The sequence below is a fragment of the Athene noctua genome, chromosome 4 (genome assembly GCF_965140245.1).
Source record: "Athene noctua chromosome 4, bAthNoc1.hap1.1, whole genome shotgun sequence".
Taxonomy (NCBI): domain Eukaryota; kingdom Metazoa; phylum Chordata; class Aves; order Strigiformes; family Strigidae; genus Athene; species Athene noctua.
The window spans coordinates 49,756,150-49,777,534 of NC_134040.1; the positions used below are offsets into that span (position 1 = coordinate 49,756,150).

Consider the following 21,385-nt stretch of genomic DNA (forward strand, 5'->3'; position numbering starts at 1 on the left):
GCTGCTTTAGGAATCTCATTCGATTATGTGGGTCCTATAATACTCTCTGATTTAGCATAAATAAGCTTCTGAACAGTCACAAACTGCACCAAATTCATCTTGCACCTAATCCGACTCTCCTATAGATCACTTATGAAGGCAGGAAGAGACCTAAGGTACATGAGACAGGGTACATCAGTGCCTGCTGGATGCTCCTGCTGCTGGGTGACCCCAGATATAGCCCCAGCGGGTGTCATAGCTTGAGAAACTAGGGCTGCCAGCACTGCTCCAGCAGGACACTTTGGGGCAGACCAGTGCAGTAGGTGGGACTGCTCATGTATTTGAGGCATGTGCCTAAATGCCTGCAGTTTCGGGGAGGAACAGGAATCAGGGCAGCAGAACCTGGCCCTTGCATAACACGCATGCTGGGGAATGCCTCGAGTCCTTGCTCAAGCAGTAATTGAGGTCTCCGCTTTGCTTGGGGTTTATTTGAGGGAGGAACTCCTTCATGCAGAAGAGAAAATACTCTGCCTAATTCTGCGGCCACAAAAGGTTGTGCCCTTTTCCCAGGCTGGTTTTCTCCTTTTACATGGGAAAGAGCTCAGTAAACCAAGGCAGTATCCTGAGAATGACCATTCCTCTCTGAGAGGACAACACAAGCTTGAACTCACAAAAAATTATACTCTGATGTGGTCTCTGAGACATTGGCATGGACAGCTGGAGGACCCCCCTAGGGCTCCCCCACAGCAGGAGGAATCCTATGTACATCCCTTCCCCATACATCCAGCTAGGGGTTATAGTCTAGATCAGCACCAACATGCAAAGAGGACGTTGCCCAGTAAAACACTGAATTTTCCAGCACGTTCAGAACCATCATCACAATTCATATCATGCACCAGGCTCCCTCGGGAAGGGTCTCATTAAAGCCTTCCATGAGCCTCTGCTAGAAGCTCTTAAAAGTAACCTGTTGATGGGGGGTATCAGGGATGCCACCAGAGCCTTCATGTACAGCAAGCTTCAGGGAAGAGACCCTAAATGAAAGAAGTTTGAGCTGACTCAAGCTGTCCAGTGGGGAGCATACTTCTGCTCCACAGCTTCCAAAGAATAAGGTTTTCCCCTTACGGTCTCCAGTGTTGCTAAGACAAAGACTGAGAAGGACGGTGCCACCTTGGGATTCTCATTTTACAGCCTTTCTATGACCTTTCTCCATGACGCAAATCTAAGTAGTGCTTTTTTTTTTTTGTTCTTCATGGTGTTGCAGACCTTGTCTGTCATCTTTTTCAGAGCATTTTCTCTCCCTAGCAGTATTTAGTTCAGCAGTCCAACAAGAAGTTGTGAGATAATTTTGTGACCACTGTTTGCTCGCCTGTTGAGGTGACACAGACAAGCTGCTTTCTCCAAGTTTTAAATTATTAAACAACTCTTAGGAAGTCTGAAACTGCAAAAACACTTTCTCTACTGGATCCAGTGTGCATTCACTCTGGTTTATCACCCTAGGATTACTTAGGAGTTCTGGAACCACTAATACTGGCAATACTGCACAGCTCCTACACCACACTTCTGAAAAGCAGTCAGTCACTGCTTGCAGGAGTAACTCTTTTAACCCACAGAAATCCTCATCCTCCAATTTTTCTGCCGGTGAAATAAACAACAGACAGAGGAAAATCCATCTCCATCACACTGTGGAAAGCAGAGCCAGATCTTTCATCAGCCCTGCCTGGAGGAATCACACTGCTGCCCTGAAGCATCAGGCAGGCAGAGCGATGCAGGTATCATAGGTCCAGTTCCCCAGGAATAATCCACACCTTGATGAACACACCTGCAACCTGAGCATCTCTGTTTCAGAGTGCTCCTGACCTCCTTACCATTTACCTGTCAGCCTGCCTGGCCCTTTCCACACCCGTGCCCACTGCTGTTTCCTCATTGCAGGTGGACTTGGCTCCTTGCCTCACACCCAGTCCAAGCATCTGATTTAGCACCACCCTGAAACACAGGATATGTCATGGATTAATGCACAGCAGGACTCTGCCCTCTCCTCTCGTTGCTTTCGAAAACACACCTCCCACTTGACAGCTGCTAACGATAAAGTCCACCCCTCTGCTCTCCAACGCTTATATGGAGCATATAATAATAATATTTAATGCTCAAACCGATTGCTTTTTACTCTGAAAGCCACATCCTTCAAAGGAGGGGTGTGTTTTCTTCATGCAGTAGCCTTCGCCCATCACATACAGCCAAGCCTGCAAACTCCAAGCCTTACAAAGTTAGGCAAAGCTAACCCTGAAAGCACAGTTACCCCCCTTTTCACCCCCTCCCTGCTCCTGTGGCACATGCTTTTGCACCCACTCATTAGACTGCTAAAAGCAGACAGCACAGCCGAGCTGGGTGTTGATCTTGATTCACACGGCTTCTGTGAAGGTCTTGATTATGTTCCCAAATTGTGGCTCTGATTAGACTAATGCCACAGCCTTTACTAACAGAAGTTATACAGGTGAGCTGCCAGTCTGATGCCATTGCTCAGCTATTAACAAAGTCTCTCTATTAGTCACCAACTGTCCTTTGCCTAGAGGGTGTTTGGCACTTAAACCCAACAGAATGGCTTCTTAAACCAGAGGAGTTTGCAAGCCCAGTGCTTAAGCTAGTAATCGTTTATGCTGAATGGGGTGAACCCAGCACAGAAGGGTGAGTGTGTCAACTGGAGTCCCATTTGTGGCAGAGCTATTCTTTGAAGATATAAAGCTCTTTCCACCCAGCAAATCAGAGCTTCCCATCTACAACCTTGCCACATGTACACCAACCTTCCCTATCTGAGAGCATCAAGCTGCTAACAAATTGCTATGCTTCAGGTTTGGTTTTTTATAAGCCTCTGGACAAGGACCAAATGCTAGAGCAATGCTAGACCAAAATGCTAGGGCCATCCCAGCTCAAATAACTCAAGATGCTTTCATACAAGTAAAAAAGTGCTCTTGGGCAAAGCGGATGAACAATACAGCAGAACATTGGTAAGATAATAGTCAGGACACCCTTCAGAAAGCACAGTACTTTCTGAAGCAATAAGAAAGAGAACATTTAGAATTAAGAAGAGAAACATATCCAAAAGTCATCACACAAAAAGCGGTTTTCTTCTACTGTGACAAATGCTGTTTGACTTACATAGTTTATATACAACTCCACAGTAAGAAGAATGTCTTTCACACTTTTAATAAGTAATGAAACAACCCCAACTGCTACCAAATGTCATTAAAGCTAGAATTTCTCATAACTACATTTATTTCAAGGAATATCAGATGACAGGTTAGCAGGGTGACTTCACCAAAAAGAAAAAACCCAGTTATCTGTACAGTTTTCTAGAGCCTAAGTTTCCCTATTGAAATAAGAATCGCTAGCTATTCAGGAGAAAAACAGCGTTGTCTTTGGAGACTGAGTCACACTAGACAGAAAACACTAGAAGTTGAAGTCTCAATTTAGCTAAATTAATATTCCTCATACCTAATGCTAGACTATTAAACAAAACTTGCTTCATTATTAATAAAAAGAAAAAAAATTAATGTTCTAGCAAAATATTTAACTATATCAATACAAGCTACAAAACACTTTTATTTTCCACACACATGAAAAAATATTTATTAAATAAAATTGTATTCATTCAAAAATAAAAACCATTGAAGCAAACAACAATAGTCAAATCTCAAAAACTTCAAGAATACCTAAGAATGCTTTTCTCTGGCTGCTTCTTCCCTAACCTACAAATCCCCAGTCACAAGTATAAGCTCTACACCTGAAGAAAATAACAGTGCCTATTCCCTTATATAGCCTCAGTGCTGGGTGAGACCTGCTTAAAAGGAGGCTGGGAAAGCCTCTGTTTTCATCACACATAGTGGTTTTCTTCTGAGGTTAGTCTTATTAGAGCTTAATTAGAGAGTAGCAGGCTGGGGGAAAGGAGAAAAAAAAGGTAATTTTCTGGGCATTGTTTTGTGCTTGAAGGAACATGGTTGTGTTCTAGCTGTGTTTGGTTTTGTTTTTTTTTTTAAACCAACAGCTTTTTATTGTACTTTTAAGGAAACTTTTAAAAAGTTAAGTGTAGATATAAAAGACTTTTAGTGCAACGCATTTAATTGTTGATTTTTAAAAAAGTGAAAAGGAGAGGAAAACTTCAAAAGTTGGAAGGGAAACAAGTAAGGGGAGGTATTACAAAGGAAAGAAAAAAGAAGGAAAAAAAATCCTTAAGTTCTTGTAAGATGTGGGGAAAAAATAGTGCAGTTCCTTGTGTGAATTAATGGTTGGTTTTGATCTTAGGAGAAGTGTGGCAGCCTTCTGTAGGCCAGCAATCTAAGTGCTATAGATGGGAGGTTTGGTGCTGAGGCATTGCTGTGTCACATACCTAACCAAGCACAGCAACCTGTAGTGCAATAGCTTCTCTGTAAAGACACAGGTGGGTGACCTTGTATGGGTTACACTTTTTCCATTAGAGTAGTTAATCTGACCTGGTAGAGCAACTGCTTTCTAAACAGGTTAAATAAGCCTAAAGCCCATAGTGCTTTAAATCTGTATTAGACTTTTAGTGAAGTAGAGACACTTAACCTCCTAATGTCTATCAGTACTTCCCCACTGTACAGCCTGTTCATAAAATATAAGCAAACAAAATCTGTATTTGTTGAATACACCTTTACTCTTCTATTAGTTTTCTTAGCTCTAATGGCACTGAAGGAAAGCACAAAACTACTCATGGCAGATTGGTTTGATAAAGGCCTCTGATGCTTTTGTCTCTGTGATAGTGTTTCCTAGGGAGATGTGTTCTATGTGTTCAAGGGTCAAAAACTATTTAAAATGAATTTTTTAAGTAGTCACAGTTTTTGTTGTGAAGGAGGAACCCATCAAAACAATTCCCAAGTTCTTTCGCAAGTGTTAGTCTGTGGGCACTGGCCTCAGTTCACATTTCTGATGCTGCCATGGGAAGCAATGACTGAAATCCAGCAAGATGTCACAGCAGCTTCCCCCTTGCTGCTGGGTCTCTCTCAAAATAGTTATTGCTTCAAGTCTTTTCTTTCCATTTTCCTGAGACACAGCTCCAGGCTTCATGAAGATGAATCTGGTACCAGAAGATGTGTTTTATGGTCTTTAATGTAGCCTAGAATAGTCTAGTCAAAGTGGGAATTAGAAGAATTTTTGTTAATGTGTGTCTTGGCCCTGGAGTCCCATAATAACTCTGCAGGGAACAAAGAACTTTGCACAGCCAAGCACAGAGCAGGTGTTATCACAGCTTGTCCAAAGTCTGCAAGGGAGTTGCATGCCACTGGTAAATAGAAGAGACTGCGTAGGGGAAATGGGAAGCTCTTAAGTCTTGCTTACAGAAAGGAAAAGAAATACTTCTCAGGTCTTAGTGAGGAGTGCTATTGCCACAGGGATGCAGAGCTGTGCTCCCTCCAGTAACAAGTACTTTGCCTTCCTTATCTCCCTAGTGGTTCTCACCCTGCCTGGTGATGGTATCTGAAGTGCAAGGATGTGGGCTTATGGTTTAAGTGCTTTAACCTCAGCTGGCAACTAAGTATCAGGCAGCTGCTGGCTTGTTCCTCTGCCATGGGATGGGGTGGGGAATTTGAGAAAAACAAAAAAAACTTGTGGGTTGAGATAAGAACAGTTTAGTAACTAAAAATAGAATAAAAGTAATAATAAAATATAATAATTAAAATTAAAAGGAATATAAGAGAAAAATAAAACCCAATAAAAGACAAGTGATTCACAATAAGTTGCTCACCAGCTGCTGACCGATGCCTGAGTAGTGATCTGCCCCCCAGCCAACTCCCCCCAGTTTATATACTGAACATGACATTCTGAGGCATGGAATATCCCTTTGGCCAGTTTGGGTCAGCTGTCCTGGCCCTGCTCCCTTCAGCTTCTTGCACACCTCACTGGCAGAGCATGGGAAAGTGAAAAATCCTTGACTTAGGATAAGTGCTACTTAGCAACAACTAAAACATCAGTGTGTTACACATTAAGTCCAAAACACAGCACTGTACCAGCTACTAGGAATAAAGTAACTATCCTAGCTGAAACCCGGAGAGGGCTGCTCTCTTCCCAGTGGTAAATGGCTGCATGGGACTGCAGCCTTTTTCTAAACGGCTGATGGCAGCCTCGCTGTTTTGGCACCCTGTCCTTGGCTACCAGGAGCCAGCACTTGGTACTGTGGTTGGTTTCTTCTCCTGGCCCTAGAACAAACCAGGGAGCTGATAAGGATGGGGGCAGAGTTTGTCCTCAGAGCCAGGTAGTTGGCAAGCCTGTTAGTGACTAGGGAAGACAGTGGGACTCCAGAGCAAAAGCCCAAGGGAAAAGCAAATGCTGCTGCTCCCTTGAGGCCTGCAGGGCTTTGGTAGACTGCTATGCAGAGCTTGGGGGCAGCAACAGTCCCTCCCCTGAACCATCACTGGTTTCCTCTCTTGCAGCCTCAGTCCCCCTGTGACTTTACCCGAGGGAAAGCCTGCCTGTCACTGTGGATCGCTTCATATCCCTGCCTGGCTCTGCCAGCATCTCTGGTTCAGCCCACACACGTATCCATGTGCACAGGCTGGGCAACAAAGGTGGGACCCTATGCTCTGAACCTGACTTGACCCCCAAAATTGCACTACATCCCGTGTTTGAGTAAGACCATGTCTATTACCCACTGTCTGTGCTCATGCCAAGTGCTGTCATCTCACACCAAAGGTACAGAGACCTTGGCTAGGCACGTGCTGAATGTTATTGAAGAGTGTAAAATGCAAATCCATGCAAACACTGGAAGGGGATTAACATATATATAAAAGAAACCATGTATAAAACAGTCCGTGTTAGGAAATAATCGTGTTCTTTTCCTTCCTAGATAGCTTCTTGTATTAAAATACTTCATCAGCTGAGTTTCCAACTCTGTGAGTCATAACATCAGTGACAAAGAAGATAAAGCCTGAATCTTGTTCTAGCTGCATTTTTTTTTTTTTTTCTGTTGGTTTGTAACCCACAAGCCTATTAAGTTGTATTTGTTCTCCACACCTGAGTCCTGGTCATTACAGTCTCTAGGCAAAGGTGAAGAATATACCACATCAGTAAAAAACAGTATTTCACAGCAAACACATGAAGCTGACAAAACCAATCAGAAATCCCTACAGATAAAGTCACTTTTCTGGAGAGGGGAGATGAGCAATGTTGTCTCATAACACATAGTATGTATATATCAAAACACATCTGTTTCCAGAAAAAGATGAGCCACTGCATGGCACTGTACAAAGTTGTACATCTCATTGACTAGATGTGTCTGGTGGGGGGGAAGCAATGAAATGCTCTTGCCAAGGCAGGGAAGCTTCCAGGCAAGTGGCTTTTATGAATACCATCTACAGGAGGCCTGTAAGCCTGGCACTCTTGCCTCCAGGTTAAGATGCACAGATGGGCATAGTCAAGGGAAGTCACACTTTTTTCTTTGCAATAAACAACAGAACTGGTTTAGTCATCTGCTGACTGGCATGCTCAAAGGAAATGCAGATCTTTCAGTTTAGGAGTTATTTGCATCTGATTTGGATTTTTTGTCTCTTTATAAATACTGAATAGATGATTTAAGTGAAATAACTTGTAACCCTTCCTTCTCCTTGGTTTCTCACTGCTGCCTCATAATGAACCCAAGGTTGCTGTTCCCCATAATGCTTGCCTATTGATTTAATGCTGGATGGCTTTTTAGCTGCTGGATGGTCTGTGCTGGAGATGAGCAGAACTCAGTCGTGGATCTGTATGTCCATGCACACAGACATAGCATCCAAGAAGTCCTATTCTTCCTGCCTGTGGTCAAAGGTGAGGGTAGATGTAGTGGCACTTCCCTTGGATTTTGAGGTCTTAAAGCCTTTGGCAGGTGTGCTGCTTGCCTGTCCTTGGGCTTGAGCACTTCCAAAGGTGCTGTGGGATTCTGTGCAGTCAATCTGTCAGAGCTGACTATTTCCTCTCTGGTGCTGAGCACACCTGGCTGTGGACTCTCATTTACCATGGTAGGGCAGTGCCTTAGAGTATGCCTCAGTGGAGCCTGCCACCTTTTGCTCACTAATGTGGTGGCGGCTGCATTAAAGTAGCCAGTTTGCTCACCCATGGGACTGGAGGGCATGCTGCAACCCGTGTCATGAGTCACACTTGCCCAGTTTCCTCCTTCTTGGCAGTGTGAGAAATCCTGTCTGCCCTCCTGTTTCCTTGCATCCTGCAGTGCCCAGGGCTCCCCAGCACTGTCTCATTTCATTATGCTGTGGCCAGAATCTTTTTCTGGACCCACCGGAGAGCTTCAAGCAAGAGCATCACAGCCTTCAAGTGATTTAGGACAGGGGTTTCTGCTCTGCCCACAGTGCTCTATAATGATGCTATTGCTTCCAAGCAGAACTTACTGATATGCCACTTATATTTCTCAATATGTGTGTTTGTGCGTATTTCTAACTGGCTCTTTCTTCTTTAGCTATCAGCTGAGATGTCACCTTCCAGCCACCTGAGAAATGGCCTGCTTTCAATAATGGAAGGCAATCAAATAATCTGCCTGCATCTGATATTGATTTACAGCTGCTGCATTAAAAGGATCCAGTCATGTTAGTCTCAGACCTGAGTCTATCTTTGTTTACTGCACTTCAACAGCCAGAGAAGATCAGAGCTTGTTTCTGAAGCGAGGAAGCCCTTGTGGCCCAGGACTCATTTCAGGTAAACCTGAACACCGAGGAAGGAGGTAGCAGGAAGGGGAAGGAATTTCACTCCAAGTAGAATAATTCTGAAGGCCCTTCAGTATCTTGGGGCTCAGAATGGTCAGTGTTAATGTTTCTTCAAAGTTTGTTACATTTTTAATCAGCTTGTTCTTTCCAATAAATTTTCCAAATACTTATTGGCTATTTTATTTTGCCTAAAACTGAATTTGAGAAACTTGAGCCAGCTTTAATACAATCCCTTCTCACTGTGGGTGGCTCAAAGGAGACAAATTCTGGTACACACATGTTTTTGTGGGAAAAAACTCCAGATGGCTTGAGTTTCTAAACCATCCTGACACATTGTATGTGCTATATGTCAGGCTAGAAGAGAGCTTTTCTAAATCAGTCCAATTTAAGGTTGCTGGAATGCTTTTGTGGACAGAGGGCTGATGCAGAAGGCTTAGTCCCACCCTCTTCAAAGTCATTGTGAGGTATTTTCTTCCACTGATTTGAGCAAAGCTTCAAAATAGGAAACTACAGTTCTTTCAGTACAAGGGACACGTTTGCTTTTCAGGTTTTGCATAACTAGAGTGACACAAGGAAAATTAAACCTTAGTCATAAGGAGAAATTATAAAAGGACCAACATAGAGTATTTCTGTTAGTTGCTGAGGGGGGTGGGAACCCATAGTCCATGCCCTCTGCATGTCTGATACCCTCTCCACCTTCTCAATGTGACTTGGCTACTGCTGTTCTTATCTGCAGTCCAGGTCATGCATGGCCAAACTTCCCTGCAGCTCTCATGACAACTTGAGGAGGCGCAGACATGGCAGTGTCGCTGTACCATGAATGAGCCTCTGGTTAGTCACACTGGCAGAACAGTTTTTCACCTTTGAGCACAGCCATCTTGCTGTTACAGAGCAGGTAAGTGATGCTGGCCTCTGCTGCAGATGACAGTGCACCAGGGGAGCAACAAACTCCTTCCAAAGATGGCTTCTGCATTTGCAGATGCCTTGGAAGGTGCCAGATCTACTCCAGCGACCTTCAACTTTTTGTCCTGGTTTCAGCTGGGATAGAGTTAATTTTATTCCTAGTAGCTGGCACAGTGCTATGTTTTGGATTTAGTGTGAGAATAATACTGATAATGCACTGATGTTTTAGTTGTTGCTAAGTAGTGCTTACCCCAAGTCAAGGATTTTTCAGTTTCCCATGCTCTGCCAGCAAGGAGATGCACAAGAAGCTGGGAGGGAGCACAGCCAGGACAGCTGACTCAAACTAGCCAAAGGGATATTCCATACCTCAGAATGTCATGTTCAGTATAAAAACTGGGGAGAGTTGGCTGAAAGGGACAGAATGCTGCCTGGGGACTCTGGGCATCTGTCAGTGGGTGGTGAGCAATTGCATTGTGCATCACTTTTCTTTGGTGTTATTTCTCTCTTTTTGTTATATTCGTTTTCATTACTGTTATTGTTATATTTTTTTTCAGACATTAAACAGCTCTTAGTAAAACCCATGAGTTTATTTTTTTTTTTCCAATTCTCCTCCCTGTCCCACTGTGGGGAGATGAGTGAGAAGCTGCCTGGTGCTTAGTTGCTGGCTGGGGTTAAACCATGACAATCTTGCACTCCCTTCTTCTGACTAGCCAAGACTAAGTGGTGCAGTGTTGCCTCTGCCATGCAGCCCCGCTGAAGTCACTCCTGTGTCAGACAGTAATGGAGGAAATAATGCTTCCCAATGTGTCTACTGTGGCAACACAGATTCAGCCCTTTGGCCTGCAATGGGGCAAATCTTTCAGAAGAGCAGCCCAGGTTTCTTGCCAAAACGCAGGAGCTTTAAGCTTATGGCTGGCACTAAGTGATGAAAGCTGGTTTGTGAATAGGAAATGAAACAAAGGCTAGACCCCAACCTGTGTGCAGTCACCATAATTCAAGATTAAAACTACCTAGAAGGCATGCTCCAGGGATGACCCTTCTCCACAGACACCCCTCCTTTTATTTTTAACCAGAACAGGCTATGCTACTGGCAATCTTTCTCCTCTTGCTTCACTTACATAGGGTCCAGACCTGGTATCCAGCTCTACTGCCTGAGTACCTTGACGAGGGCAGTGCAGTGCAGATGCACTCCCTTCCAGCTTTCCTCACCTCTTGCACACCATGTAAACAACTTCAAGGCCTGTACAGATTTTATTCAGCTAGTGAAGGATAGGGAAAGGCATAGTTCCCCATCTTCCCCAAGTCCCCTTGCAGCTGATCACAAACTACAAATCAAACCCAGTCTGTCTGGAGCTAGACCACAAGAATATATAAGGCTTGGAAAGTGCTGCTATCCTACTGTGAAATCCCAGTGAAAAGTGTTCCAGGGTCTGTTCCCTGTTGCAGAAGTTTGCAGTGTGGTCATAGATGTAAAGTAAACAAGGTTGTTAAAAATAAATACTTAAAACTACTGGAGTTGACAGACCTCTAGAAAATGTGCACTTGAAGGGTCAGTAACCTGTGGTTTCTGCCGTGAATTCATACTGCAGTAGCTGTGCTAGCCTCCAGCTTCGAGGCAGCATCTTGCTGTTGGGGGCATAGTGTCCCAGGGGACATAGGTCTTGCACTCTAGTATGGTAAGAAATGTGAAACGGAGTGGCCTGTCAGGTGGAGGGGTAGCAGGGCAGTGTACAGCAGCAGGGCAGCATGCTGCTTTTTAGTGTTTTCTTGCAAGTGTGGTGACTTTGGAGGAGAGATTAATCTTCCTGCTGCCTGGTAAGCTGCAAGGAGGAAGGAAAGATGTACCTAGATCATAAATTGAGAGCAGTGGGGACCTCCAATGAGGAACAACTGCAAACAGCTCCTTTGAGATGAGGCAATGACCTTTGAGGAGGGGTGTCTGCCACCTGCAAACTCAGAAGGTATGGGAAGAAATGCTGAAGTGAAATGAGTTCAAAATAACAAAGCCCCAGTTCTCCTGGGTAATTAACAGTTTGCTCTAGTTAAATCAAATCCACTGAGAGAAACACGGGGATTGCCAGCATGGGTCAGTGTTAATGAGGGAAATAAAATGATGAGACATACTGTAAATCCCACTGAAGGGATCAGCAAATTCCTTTCATCACTTTGAGATAGTGCAAGAAGTTCTTTATAATTAACTTTATAATTAACCTGGAATAGAGGTGCTTCCCTTTTAATGTAGGGAAAGCCAAAATCAGGAAACCCTCTGGGATAAAAATGCTGTAGTGATGTTTGGCCACGCAACTCCAGCTGGCATCCAGGGAGGACTGGACCTTCAGCCCTTCTTCCTAGCATAAACTTTCCTCTGAAGCAGTGCTTTGGGAGGCTCAGTGCCTTCAGGCTTTGGGAGGGCCTCTCAAACTCCTGCCAAATTGCACTGTGGCTCCAGAGTCATCCTTTGTCTTTCAGGAGCAGGCTAAGGATTTTTCTTGGGAGTCCAGCTCTATTCCTCCGTGGTCTCCAGACCAACCCTTAATTTCCACGATCGAAAGCACAGGGTTGGAAGATACCATGGTAGTGAGAGCATTGTTTTAACCAGCCATGCAAGGGATTTGTGGTGCAGAAGGGTCCAGAGAAACTGTGTGCAATAAAACTCTTCAGGGGGTTATGACTACTCAAGCAAAAAGGCAGAAACTTCTTGGATGAGACTAACATGCTACAGGAGAAAGAGGAATAATCAGTCACTTCAACAGCAGTAGCAAAGGATCACTTAAGTTAAAGCTCCCAAGATATTCTAAGAGGTAGAAAACAGCCTTGTGTGTGTATGTGTATATCTATTATGCTATAAAAGCATCGTGTTTAGGTTGTAAGAGTAACCAGGGGCTATTGCTGAGACCAGGATCCCATCCAGACAGTATTGTCAGAAATATTCCCTAAAGACGGTGCAAGAGAAAGATGCTGTCTTTGCTTGATGAACTGAGAATGAACTTAGAGACAAGAATCAGCCTTCCCTAAAGAAAGCACAAAACACCCCTGTCACACCAGAAAAGGGTGAGGAGTTTTTCTTTTCGTTATTTTACCAGTACAATCCTTGCATTAGTGCAAATTACTTGGAGCAGTTTTTCTCCCTCCCCGGCCAGCCTACGTGATCTAGGGTGTGTTCCCACTGGCACAATGGCTGAAGCAGTGGTGCCCTCCCAGGGAGGCACATGTACAGCACCGTTCTGCTGGAGCTGGGGCCAGGTGCCAGCCCCAGATGAGGAGAAAACTACTATTTTCTCTTGCAGCAAGAAGTGGGGCCTCTTTCTCAGCTACAGCAACGACTAATTTAGGATATGTAGAATCAACAGCTACCAGTGTGCATATGGGTTCAGTGCAAGACAAGTCAGGGACAGGTACTGAAGCACCAGCAGCGCTGGCCTCTGCACCCCATGTCATGCAGGCTAGAGAATATACCATGGTCCTTGAGGTAGCCAGCAGCAGAGGTATGTTCTCAGACCTTCCAAACACAGGGGTAAACCATTCCTAATGACAGGAGTGCTTACCCAGGGATATGACTTGCCAAGGGCTAGGGTGTATTTTCTCTCATGAAAGATTAAAAAGAGTAACAATCATTATGCTATCTTCTTTTGGTATTTACATTTTTCTAAAGCAAATATGGGGCATTTCTGGGGAGTTACAAGAAAATCAGACTGGCCAGTTGTCTGGCTTCAGCCTGGGCAAATCAAGAGATGAGTTAAGAGTTTGGGCTGGGGACCTGGTGCTGGGCAGGGCCCCATGCCCTCAAGTAAGCCTGCAAGGCCAGGTGCTGGGAGGGCACCCTTAACTTTCCCTGCAGGGGAAAATTCCTCTGGATGTCACCCTCTGGATGAGCAGGAGATGGCTCTTCTTTCCCTGCTTCTGCCAGAGCTGCAACACTCTTCCTCAAAAGCATGTGAGAGAGCAGTAACTCCTGGAAATGGGAACACATACACTGTGTGCACCCCAGCTACACTCTCTCCGGGCCTGTACATACCCCAGTCCTGTGCTACAGGCCAGACCAAGCTAACTTGAGCTCTTCTCTGCACTCTCTTCTGCCCAGGGGTTCTTCTCAGAACACCACCTGCTGGTCCTGGGGTGTGAGAGCAGCTTGCATGAGGCAGCACCTCTCTCCTTCCCACCCCGACCTTAGAAGCACACCCTAATCCTCCACCTACCTGCTGTGAGTTTTACGTTTTTCCTTAGCCACAAAAAGCTTGGTTTGCAGCCTGTCTCCCTTTACAAACCCTCTGAAGGGGAAGGAAACCCACTGGGGAATTTTTCCCACTTTTTCACACTGGAGGCTGCAGAAGGGAAGATGTTTTCTCTTCCACCTCCCCACCATTGGCTTTAATCCCTAGGAAGAATGGAGGACCGTTGGGCATCTCGGCATTGTAGTCTGAGAATAAACACTTTACTGATTTCACAGGGCTTGAGACTAGGAGTGCTTTAAATCAGGGGCAAGACTGGAGGCTTTGTCGCTGAACCTACTAGGCTGCCAGCGCAGAGCACTCCAGGAAAACAAACAGTGCAGCCTCCACTCATTATTAGAAAGGTATTTCCCTGTCTGAAGGAAAGGGTCAGAGGAGGAGAGTTCAGGCCAGAAAAGCAGCTCACAAGAAATGTGTCTTTCAGAAGGGGAGTCAGAGTGGCCAACGTTATGGCACTGCACAGCCCCAGCACCACAACTCCCCTCACCAGCAGCTCTTTCTCCAAAAACGCTGCAGAACTGAAAGGAGGAGAGAAGTCACTGGGGATTTCACAGAGCTGAATGGAAAATAAACACAAGAACCCAACCGACTAAACAGGATTTGCTCAACCCGTCACACGTGGCAGCAAACAGGGGAATAACCGCACAGTAACTCAGGCTCACAGAAAGAAGCAGGCGCCTGAAGCCTATCGATAACACATGATCCCAGCTAACATTGTGCTAGAGACTGGCGCAGACTTAAGGTGGAATTATTTGGTCTTTCTCTGAACCGTCTGTGGAGGGGTCTGCTCTCGGTGGCGTTTGCTACCTGCACCAGCTCTGCTCCTGAAGCTGACTCCCGACTTCAGTGTGGCTCTTCTGTGTGTGTAGGATGGTCAGGAAGTTAGTCGGAGGTGAGAGCATGTGCAGGATTTTCACTACAGTACTTTCAGTCAGCATTTTGCCCTCTTTTACAGACCTCAGTCACAGGGCTTCAGTTCAGGCTTGTGACTTTCTAGTTCAAACACAGCTCAGCTTTGATTCACCCAGAGTCATACGGGATGCTGAAATGCTACGTGAATGTTCAGAAATGGGTGTGGGGGATATCAGGGGCAGAGGATGGTTACAGCAGTCAGGATGCTGTTCCTTTATAGGACGCATGCTCTGAGGAACTTCCAGCAGCCTCCTTTGGGGCATCAGGTTTCCTCCTGCTACCTCGCCATAAATTCCTGCACTGTTTTGTAAGCTGCCCTGTGCAGCCCTTCCTGAAGTTATCTGCAGATAGGTATCTCACAGGCTAGTCATGGCTTAACCCACATGTAGTACACTGCATTTAGCATATAGTAGCTCTAACTGAAGTTTTACAAGTATGATCATGAAGCTGCATGTCATTAATGTCACTTGGTGTATGAGGGAAACTGAGGCACCGAGGCCTGAAGACCCTGCTCAAGCCAATCCAAAGCTAGAAGCAGCACCCAGCTGATCCAGTCACACAAACCCTCAAAGCACCGCAGCTTCTCCCCTTCTCACCTCCCTGCTCCTCAAAGACCCCCAGGGCTGTCACGCTGTGTGCTTTTAAGGGACACATAGTAAAGGGGAAAAGCAGGTGCGAGGGGCTAGCTGGGAAAGCAGCCTCCTTTGTTGCCGGCTGCACTCAGCCCTGCCAGGCCTTCTCCTCTGCTAACAAAACATCTCTCTTTTCCCACTGGAGTCTTTTGCAACTGGAATGGAACCAGCGAGATCATGCTACTTTGCAAAAGCTGCAGTCTGAATTCTCACATCTAGTAGTTCATCACACAACCAATTTTAACTTTCAGGCACTTTTAAAGTACTGGCACAGAATATAACAGACCCTTGGGTTTCCTTTAACTGCAAGCAGTGATGATTTTGGACCCAGGGGCTCTCGTCAGTCCAGGCACCTTGCAGGCATGAGGCTAGGCTGGGAGGATGCGTACACACATATTCTCAGAGGCAGTCACTTTGCAGCACTAACACGACGACTCCAACCCTGATTTTAGTCAGGAATTGCTTAACAAAAAGCAGGCACCTCACCGCAGGCACAGAGCCACACTCGGGCTCCCGGGATAAGAGCCAACATACACTGCGTAGCAGCTAGAAGAGCTTACAGTAAGGATTTCTAGGATCACGCAGACGCAGTCATTAACTTTTAAAATCATACACATCCTGCCGGCAAAGAACAATATCAATAGCGATCTCCCGCTGCCCACTTTAAATGGCTGGGAAAGCTCCAGCCCCAAACAGCTGCAATTGATCCCCTTCTTCGCCCCCCCTCCGTCATGTGATGGTCCTGCCCAAGTGATTTAAGCCGCGGGAGCTGAGCGCTGAGTCACGCCGGTTCGCGGAGAGGGGTCGGGGTGCGCTGCCTGGTGCGGCTGGGCTCTGCAGCATGGAGCAAGTGAGTGCCGCCTTCAGTCGGGCCGCTGTGCCAAGCAGGACTAGCGTTCGGTTGCCTGTGGGTTTTGGGCTTCGGGCCAGAGGTAGGAGGAGAAAAGGATTAGCTGGGAGGAGATGCTAGACTGATACATGGCTGTGGGAGGAAGAGTTAGGGTTGACCAGCCCTTTTTCTTCTCCTTTTCTAGCACATAATCTAAGTGGGGAAGCTGTTCTAATATGTTTACATTCTTGAGTATTGTAAAGCTTTGGGACCATTTGCAACTCTACAGTTTTAGTATCCTTTTAACCTTTTCTTCCTTAAACTTTGTATTTTTCTTCTGTAAAAATGCCTGTTGGGTATAGAACTGATCTAACTCTTAATGCGACAGCACAGGAAAGCAGGATGGCAGGGTGCTCTAACCTACTTCTGCCACCCTAACTTTCTTTTCTTTGAAAGACCCCCGGGACTCTGAGGCTGTTTTCCAGACTGTGCTCTAGCACTGCACTAGAAGTAGAGCCAGAAGGTAGCATTAGTTCTGTGACGATAAGTAGTTTAGTGACTGGGAGAAATCTGACCTTAGCGGTCTGTGTGTGGGCAGAGCAGGGAGTGGGCATAAGTACTGCTGGGGCTGGGTGTCAGCCCTGGGGGAGTGCTGGGTTCTACAGCACCCTGTGGCTGCTGGGCATGGGCCTGCACAAGCCAGGCAAGACCTAGCCCAAGTAAACAATATAACTAATTTGAAATTAGTCTCCCTGCCTCATCTGGCATATGGTTAAATGGAGCTTAGTGTCACTGCATTTGGGCCTGGAGTACAGGCAGCAAAGCATGATTGGAGTTATGCCTGACCTCACCAAACAGCATCATCTTAGCTGAGGGAGGCTGGTGATTTTAAATGATCTCTTGAGGGTATGTGGCTGGGGAAGTGAATAACCTGGCTCTGAGGAAAGGATCAAGCCCTCTTCTCTGAAGTGTGAACTTTCCAGGGGGTGTTTGTTCTGCTTTACTGAGCTGCAAGGCAGAAGTGGGCTCCAGTGACCACTCCCTCAGTGCGTAGGCTGCTTTAAGTCAAGACAAGAAACTTTCTGGGTGGCTCCTGTTGCTTGGAGTCCCACCTAGGGAAGGGAGGAGACCTAGTGTTGGAAAAGCTTTGTAACTAGTTATAGTACTATCCTGATGGTTCTGGCCACTGCTGACTTGAAGTGCAAGGTTGCTTGCAAAGATATTTTCTGTAGCAGCTGGTAAACCAGTGCCTGTACCCTACTCGTGTTGCACTGGCTTGAATCACCTCCTTGTCAGCTAATGTTGCTTAGTGGGATGGGATACCCCAGTGGGGTGGTGGCTGTGAACTAGAATTCCTGGCAGAGGGCTGAGACTGGCAGCTGGCCTGACTTAACCCTTCCTCTAGCTTGGCCCAAACAGCACTGGTAGGCTTGCCTTGGGACAGACTAACTCCTGTGGTTTGGCCCTGCAGGGACTGGTTGTTACTCAGCTGGACATCCAGCCTGGTGAGTGCATCAAAGTCAAAGGGAAGATCCTGCCTGATGCCAAAGGGTGAGTGAGGACATGGCAAAGGGATTGGTGTGGCACTGGGGGAAGCCTGAGCACCTGCTGTGCTCAGCTTGCCAGCACTGGGTAGCTGGAGCTGCTACTATGGAGCCTCCTTTGCACTGCCTCTCTGTTTCCCCAGGTTTGCTGTGAATGTAGGGAAGGACAGCAGCACCCTCATGCTGCATTTCAACCCCCGCTTCAACTGCCATGGGGATGTCAACACTATTGTGTGCAATTCGAAGGATGATGGCACATGGGGTGAGGAGGACAGAATAGCTGACTTCCCTTTCCAGCATGGTGACAAGATTGAGGTGAGGCCCTGGCACAGAGGACAGCTTATTAATGCTGCCTTGTACCTCTGTGGAGGAGAAGGAGCAGGTATGGAAGGGGGAATAAGTAAGAGGGGAAGAGTCTCACAGCTAACCCAACCTAGACCTGCTGTGCTCAAGTCAACGCTCACATGGGTTAGGTGCTCCACTCTGGCCTTCCTTTGCGAGCCACACAAATAAGAGCAGTTAAAACCCTGGTGTGAGATACGGACTGGGTCTGTCTCACCCCTTCATTGCAGAAGCTCAGAGCTGACCTTGGGGCAGAGCAAACAAGCTTCCTCTCCTCCATGCCTCTCCTGGGCAGGGAGGAGGCTGAGCTAGTGAGCAACGGCCTTGATGCTAGCAGTCACCTCATCTGTCCTGCACCCAGACTCGAGGTAGTGGGGAGTGAGGCTTGCGAGCTGTGATGTGTTAGCCTTCCTTCTTGTGGCTCTCTACAGATTTGCATCTCCTTCAATGAAACAGAGGCAACAGTGAAGCTGCCTGAGTTGGAGTTCCAGTTCCCGAATCGTCTGGGCATGGAGAAGATTCAATACCTGGCTGTGGAGGGTGACTTTAAAGTCAAAGCCATTAAGTTCAGTGAACAGCTATAGCTTGGTTTCTTTTGTTTTCTGCCCCCTGCATAGTAAAATAAACCCAAACTTGCAATGGCTGCTTCCTCTGCTGTTTTCTGCTCTAATCTGCTTGCTCCCGTGTGCACTACAGGGGTGTGTGGTGGGAAGGGGTATGTGTCCATTTATGCGCCTACTTACACTGCAGCCTTGCAGTTAGATCACAAACTAGGCAAAGCATGATTTACTGTGAATAAAGCTCCTTAGCAGCAGTTGCTCCCTTGACCCTGTTTGCTGCACTGAGGGATCCCTGGCTGTTTCTAAACTCTTGGGACTAGTCCCAGCCAGGGCAGCTCAAACAGGTACATTGGGCATGCATTGTGCCATCTCTGACCAGGAAGTGCTGTTCCCATCTCCTTGCTGGAGATGGGGGTTGCTGACAGGGAACACAGGGCATGGCTTGTGCTCTTGCAAATAGCTTTGCTTTCCAAGAACATGCTCAGTTGGGTGCATTGCAGGCTGGCTCAAGTGTAGTTGAGAAGAGCAAGCAAGACAGGCTAACTGCATTTGCCAGGGGAAAAGATATGGCCTGGAAGGGAAAGCCAGACAGAATGCTTAGGAGTGAGGTCATGAGAGGATCCAGGCTCTCTGAGCTGCTTCATGAACTGAGGTCTCAACACCGTCACAGACCCAGTATCATGGGGTACCATGAAGTCAGTGGCTTAGCAACATGTCATGTATAGGTGACAAACCATGTAGCAGCCTCTGGGTCAGCATCTGTAATGCTTGTCTGCTAAGCTCCAGATGCAGCCTGAGGGCTGTACTGAACTTGGTTACTAGAGGTATTAAACCCTGACTGCACCAAGCACAACTAGTTGCAGTGAGGCAGACAAAAAGGAAAGAAGCTTAGTAAACAATCTCTTCTACTTAGAACTTCTTTGCTCTGCTTGTGCAAAGCCTTGGAGTGTGTCTGCTACTGCTATTCCCCAGCTGCCTGCTAGCCATGCCTATGCAAGACTGCAGTGGGGACTACTGCAGCATTTGAGGACCTGATAACAGGTAAAGAAGTCCTGCCTGCTGTGGAGAGTTGGGTGCCTGGGCAGGCTGCCCAGGTGTGGGGGCTGGCTCTGTGTCTGCTGAAGCTACAACAGTGCTACCCCAGTGTGGCTGAGCTGGTAACTGACTGGGCTGGTGAGGTCTTCCTTAGCCAAATGCTGCTTAAATGGTGGAATTCGACTCCTGTTGGCTAATCTTTTTCAGCAGGGCTGTTCTAGACCAGGGCTGCATTTGCTGCTCCTTTGAACAGCTGAGTGGTTGGGCCAGCTGCTTTGGCAGGGCCAATACCACCCTGAAGAGTTATTTCAGCCATTTGAAGGCTTTTTATGGAGAGGCTGACAGGCTGCAAGCCTGTTGACACCTTGTCAGCGCAATTGCTGCATGGCAGTAACGCCGTCCAGATCTGTACTGCAGCAGCTGCCTCAGAGCTGGGCATCCCCATGAGCGATGAGAGGATTTGCTTTGGAGGGTGGACCTTCTGGCTTTACCGATGTCCTAATCTCTCTGCTGGAGGCCTTCTTGCTGCTCTGCCAGAAGGGTGTGAGTTGTAGCTGTGTCTTGCCAGTCACCCTGTGGGCACAGACACGGTGACTGGGTATACACAGGGCTCTTCCTCCTTGTTCTCCAGAGCTGACTCAGCTATGGTAGCAAGGGACTTGGTGTGCAAATAAGCAGGATGCTTTTCAGGCACCCATCCCTTTGGGGAGGTGTGTGTGTGTCTGGGGAACACACCAAAGGGCTCTGCAGAGCCGTGTTGAAGTTCAGCAAAAGTTTCCAATCTGCACCTGCTGGGAGGGTGGGGAAGGGGTTGCTGTAACTTTCCTCCTGTGCGGGAGTAGGAGAGGTGCTGTGCACCCTGCATGGCAGGAGCCTGGCCGTGCTGCAGGACCATCTCACTTGCCATGGACAGGCGCACAGGTAATGGTGCTTATAATTCCTGTCCTGCATATACTGCATAATTTACAGGATAGGATGTGCTTACTAGGCAAAGGGTGAGACAAGTCTTGCTAATGCTTTGCCTTGTTAAATAAGTCTTGATTTTTTTTTTTTTTTTTAAAGGCTATTTATACTTGGGGTTGGGGGAAATAGTTTGGCTTTTGTCTTCTTTCCCCTTTCATCCCTGTGTTATGTTACCAGGATGAAGTGTACAAGCACTTAATGTTACAAGGCCCTTATGTTGCAGAGACACAGGGGAACTTACAGCTGGTTCATTTGCTGCTTCTGTTCCTGGCTGCTCTGATTAGATGAGATATGTGTCTCTTGGCACTGAGGAGAGTAAAGCTCATCTCATTTCAGCCTGTTAAACTGGCAGTCCTGATTTCTAGGTAGGTTAGCCACAAGTGTTCCTGACCACTATGTTCAGGGTACAAACAGTGCCTTCATGGGGGCTACCCCCCTTCTTGTACTTTCCACAAGAATTAATTAGGCTTATCCTGCTTTCTAACGCTGGTAGTTATCACTCAGGAGACCACAAAACAGGAGAAAGGGTAGGAAGGAAGCATGCCTTTGCCAGCACTTCCTGCCTCTTGAGTTTTGTTCTCCTCAGTCCCAGAGCTATAAATTATCCTGTTCCTTTAAGTGACAGTGGTAAACAGGCAGAGTAAATAGACTGCCCTGGCTGGCTCCTAGAGTCATGACAAGACTTCTCTTCTGCTACAGCAATCTGGAAAGTAAGAACGTTTTGCCCTGCTGCAGGCAGAGGGTCACTGAAAATAAAAGCA

General features: G+C 46.6%; 1 protein-coding gene across 1 annotated transcript; it reads left to right on the forward strand.

Annotated features, from left to right (window-relative positions):
- Positions 1–16,071: 16,071 nt before the first annotated feature.
- Positions 16,072–19,180, forward strand: LOC141959698 (16 kDa beta-galactoside-binding lectin). The gene is made up of 4 exons (XM_074903930.1): positions 16,072–16,201; positions 17,652–17,731; positions 17,868–18,039; positions 18,498–19,180. The coding sequence occupies exons 1-4, from the start codon at positions 16,193–16,195 to the stop codon at positions 18,648–18,650; spliced, it is 414 nt and encodes a 137-aa protein (XP_074760031.1). The 5' UTR covers positions 16,072–16,192; the 3' UTR covers positions 18,651–19,180.
- The last annotated feature ends 2,205 nt before the right edge of the window (positions 19,181–21,385 follow it).

Coding starts and splice junctions, on each gene's coding strand:
- LOC141959698 (XM_074903930.1), top strand. Junction 17,732..17,867: donor ATCCTGCCTGATGCCAAAGG/GTGAGTGAGGAC, acceptor CTGTTTCCCCAG/GTTTGCTGTGAATGTAGGGA. Junction 18,040..18,497: donor AGCATGGTGACAAGATTGAG/GTGAGGCCCTGG, acceptor GGCTCTCTACAG/ATTTGCATCTCCTTCAATGA.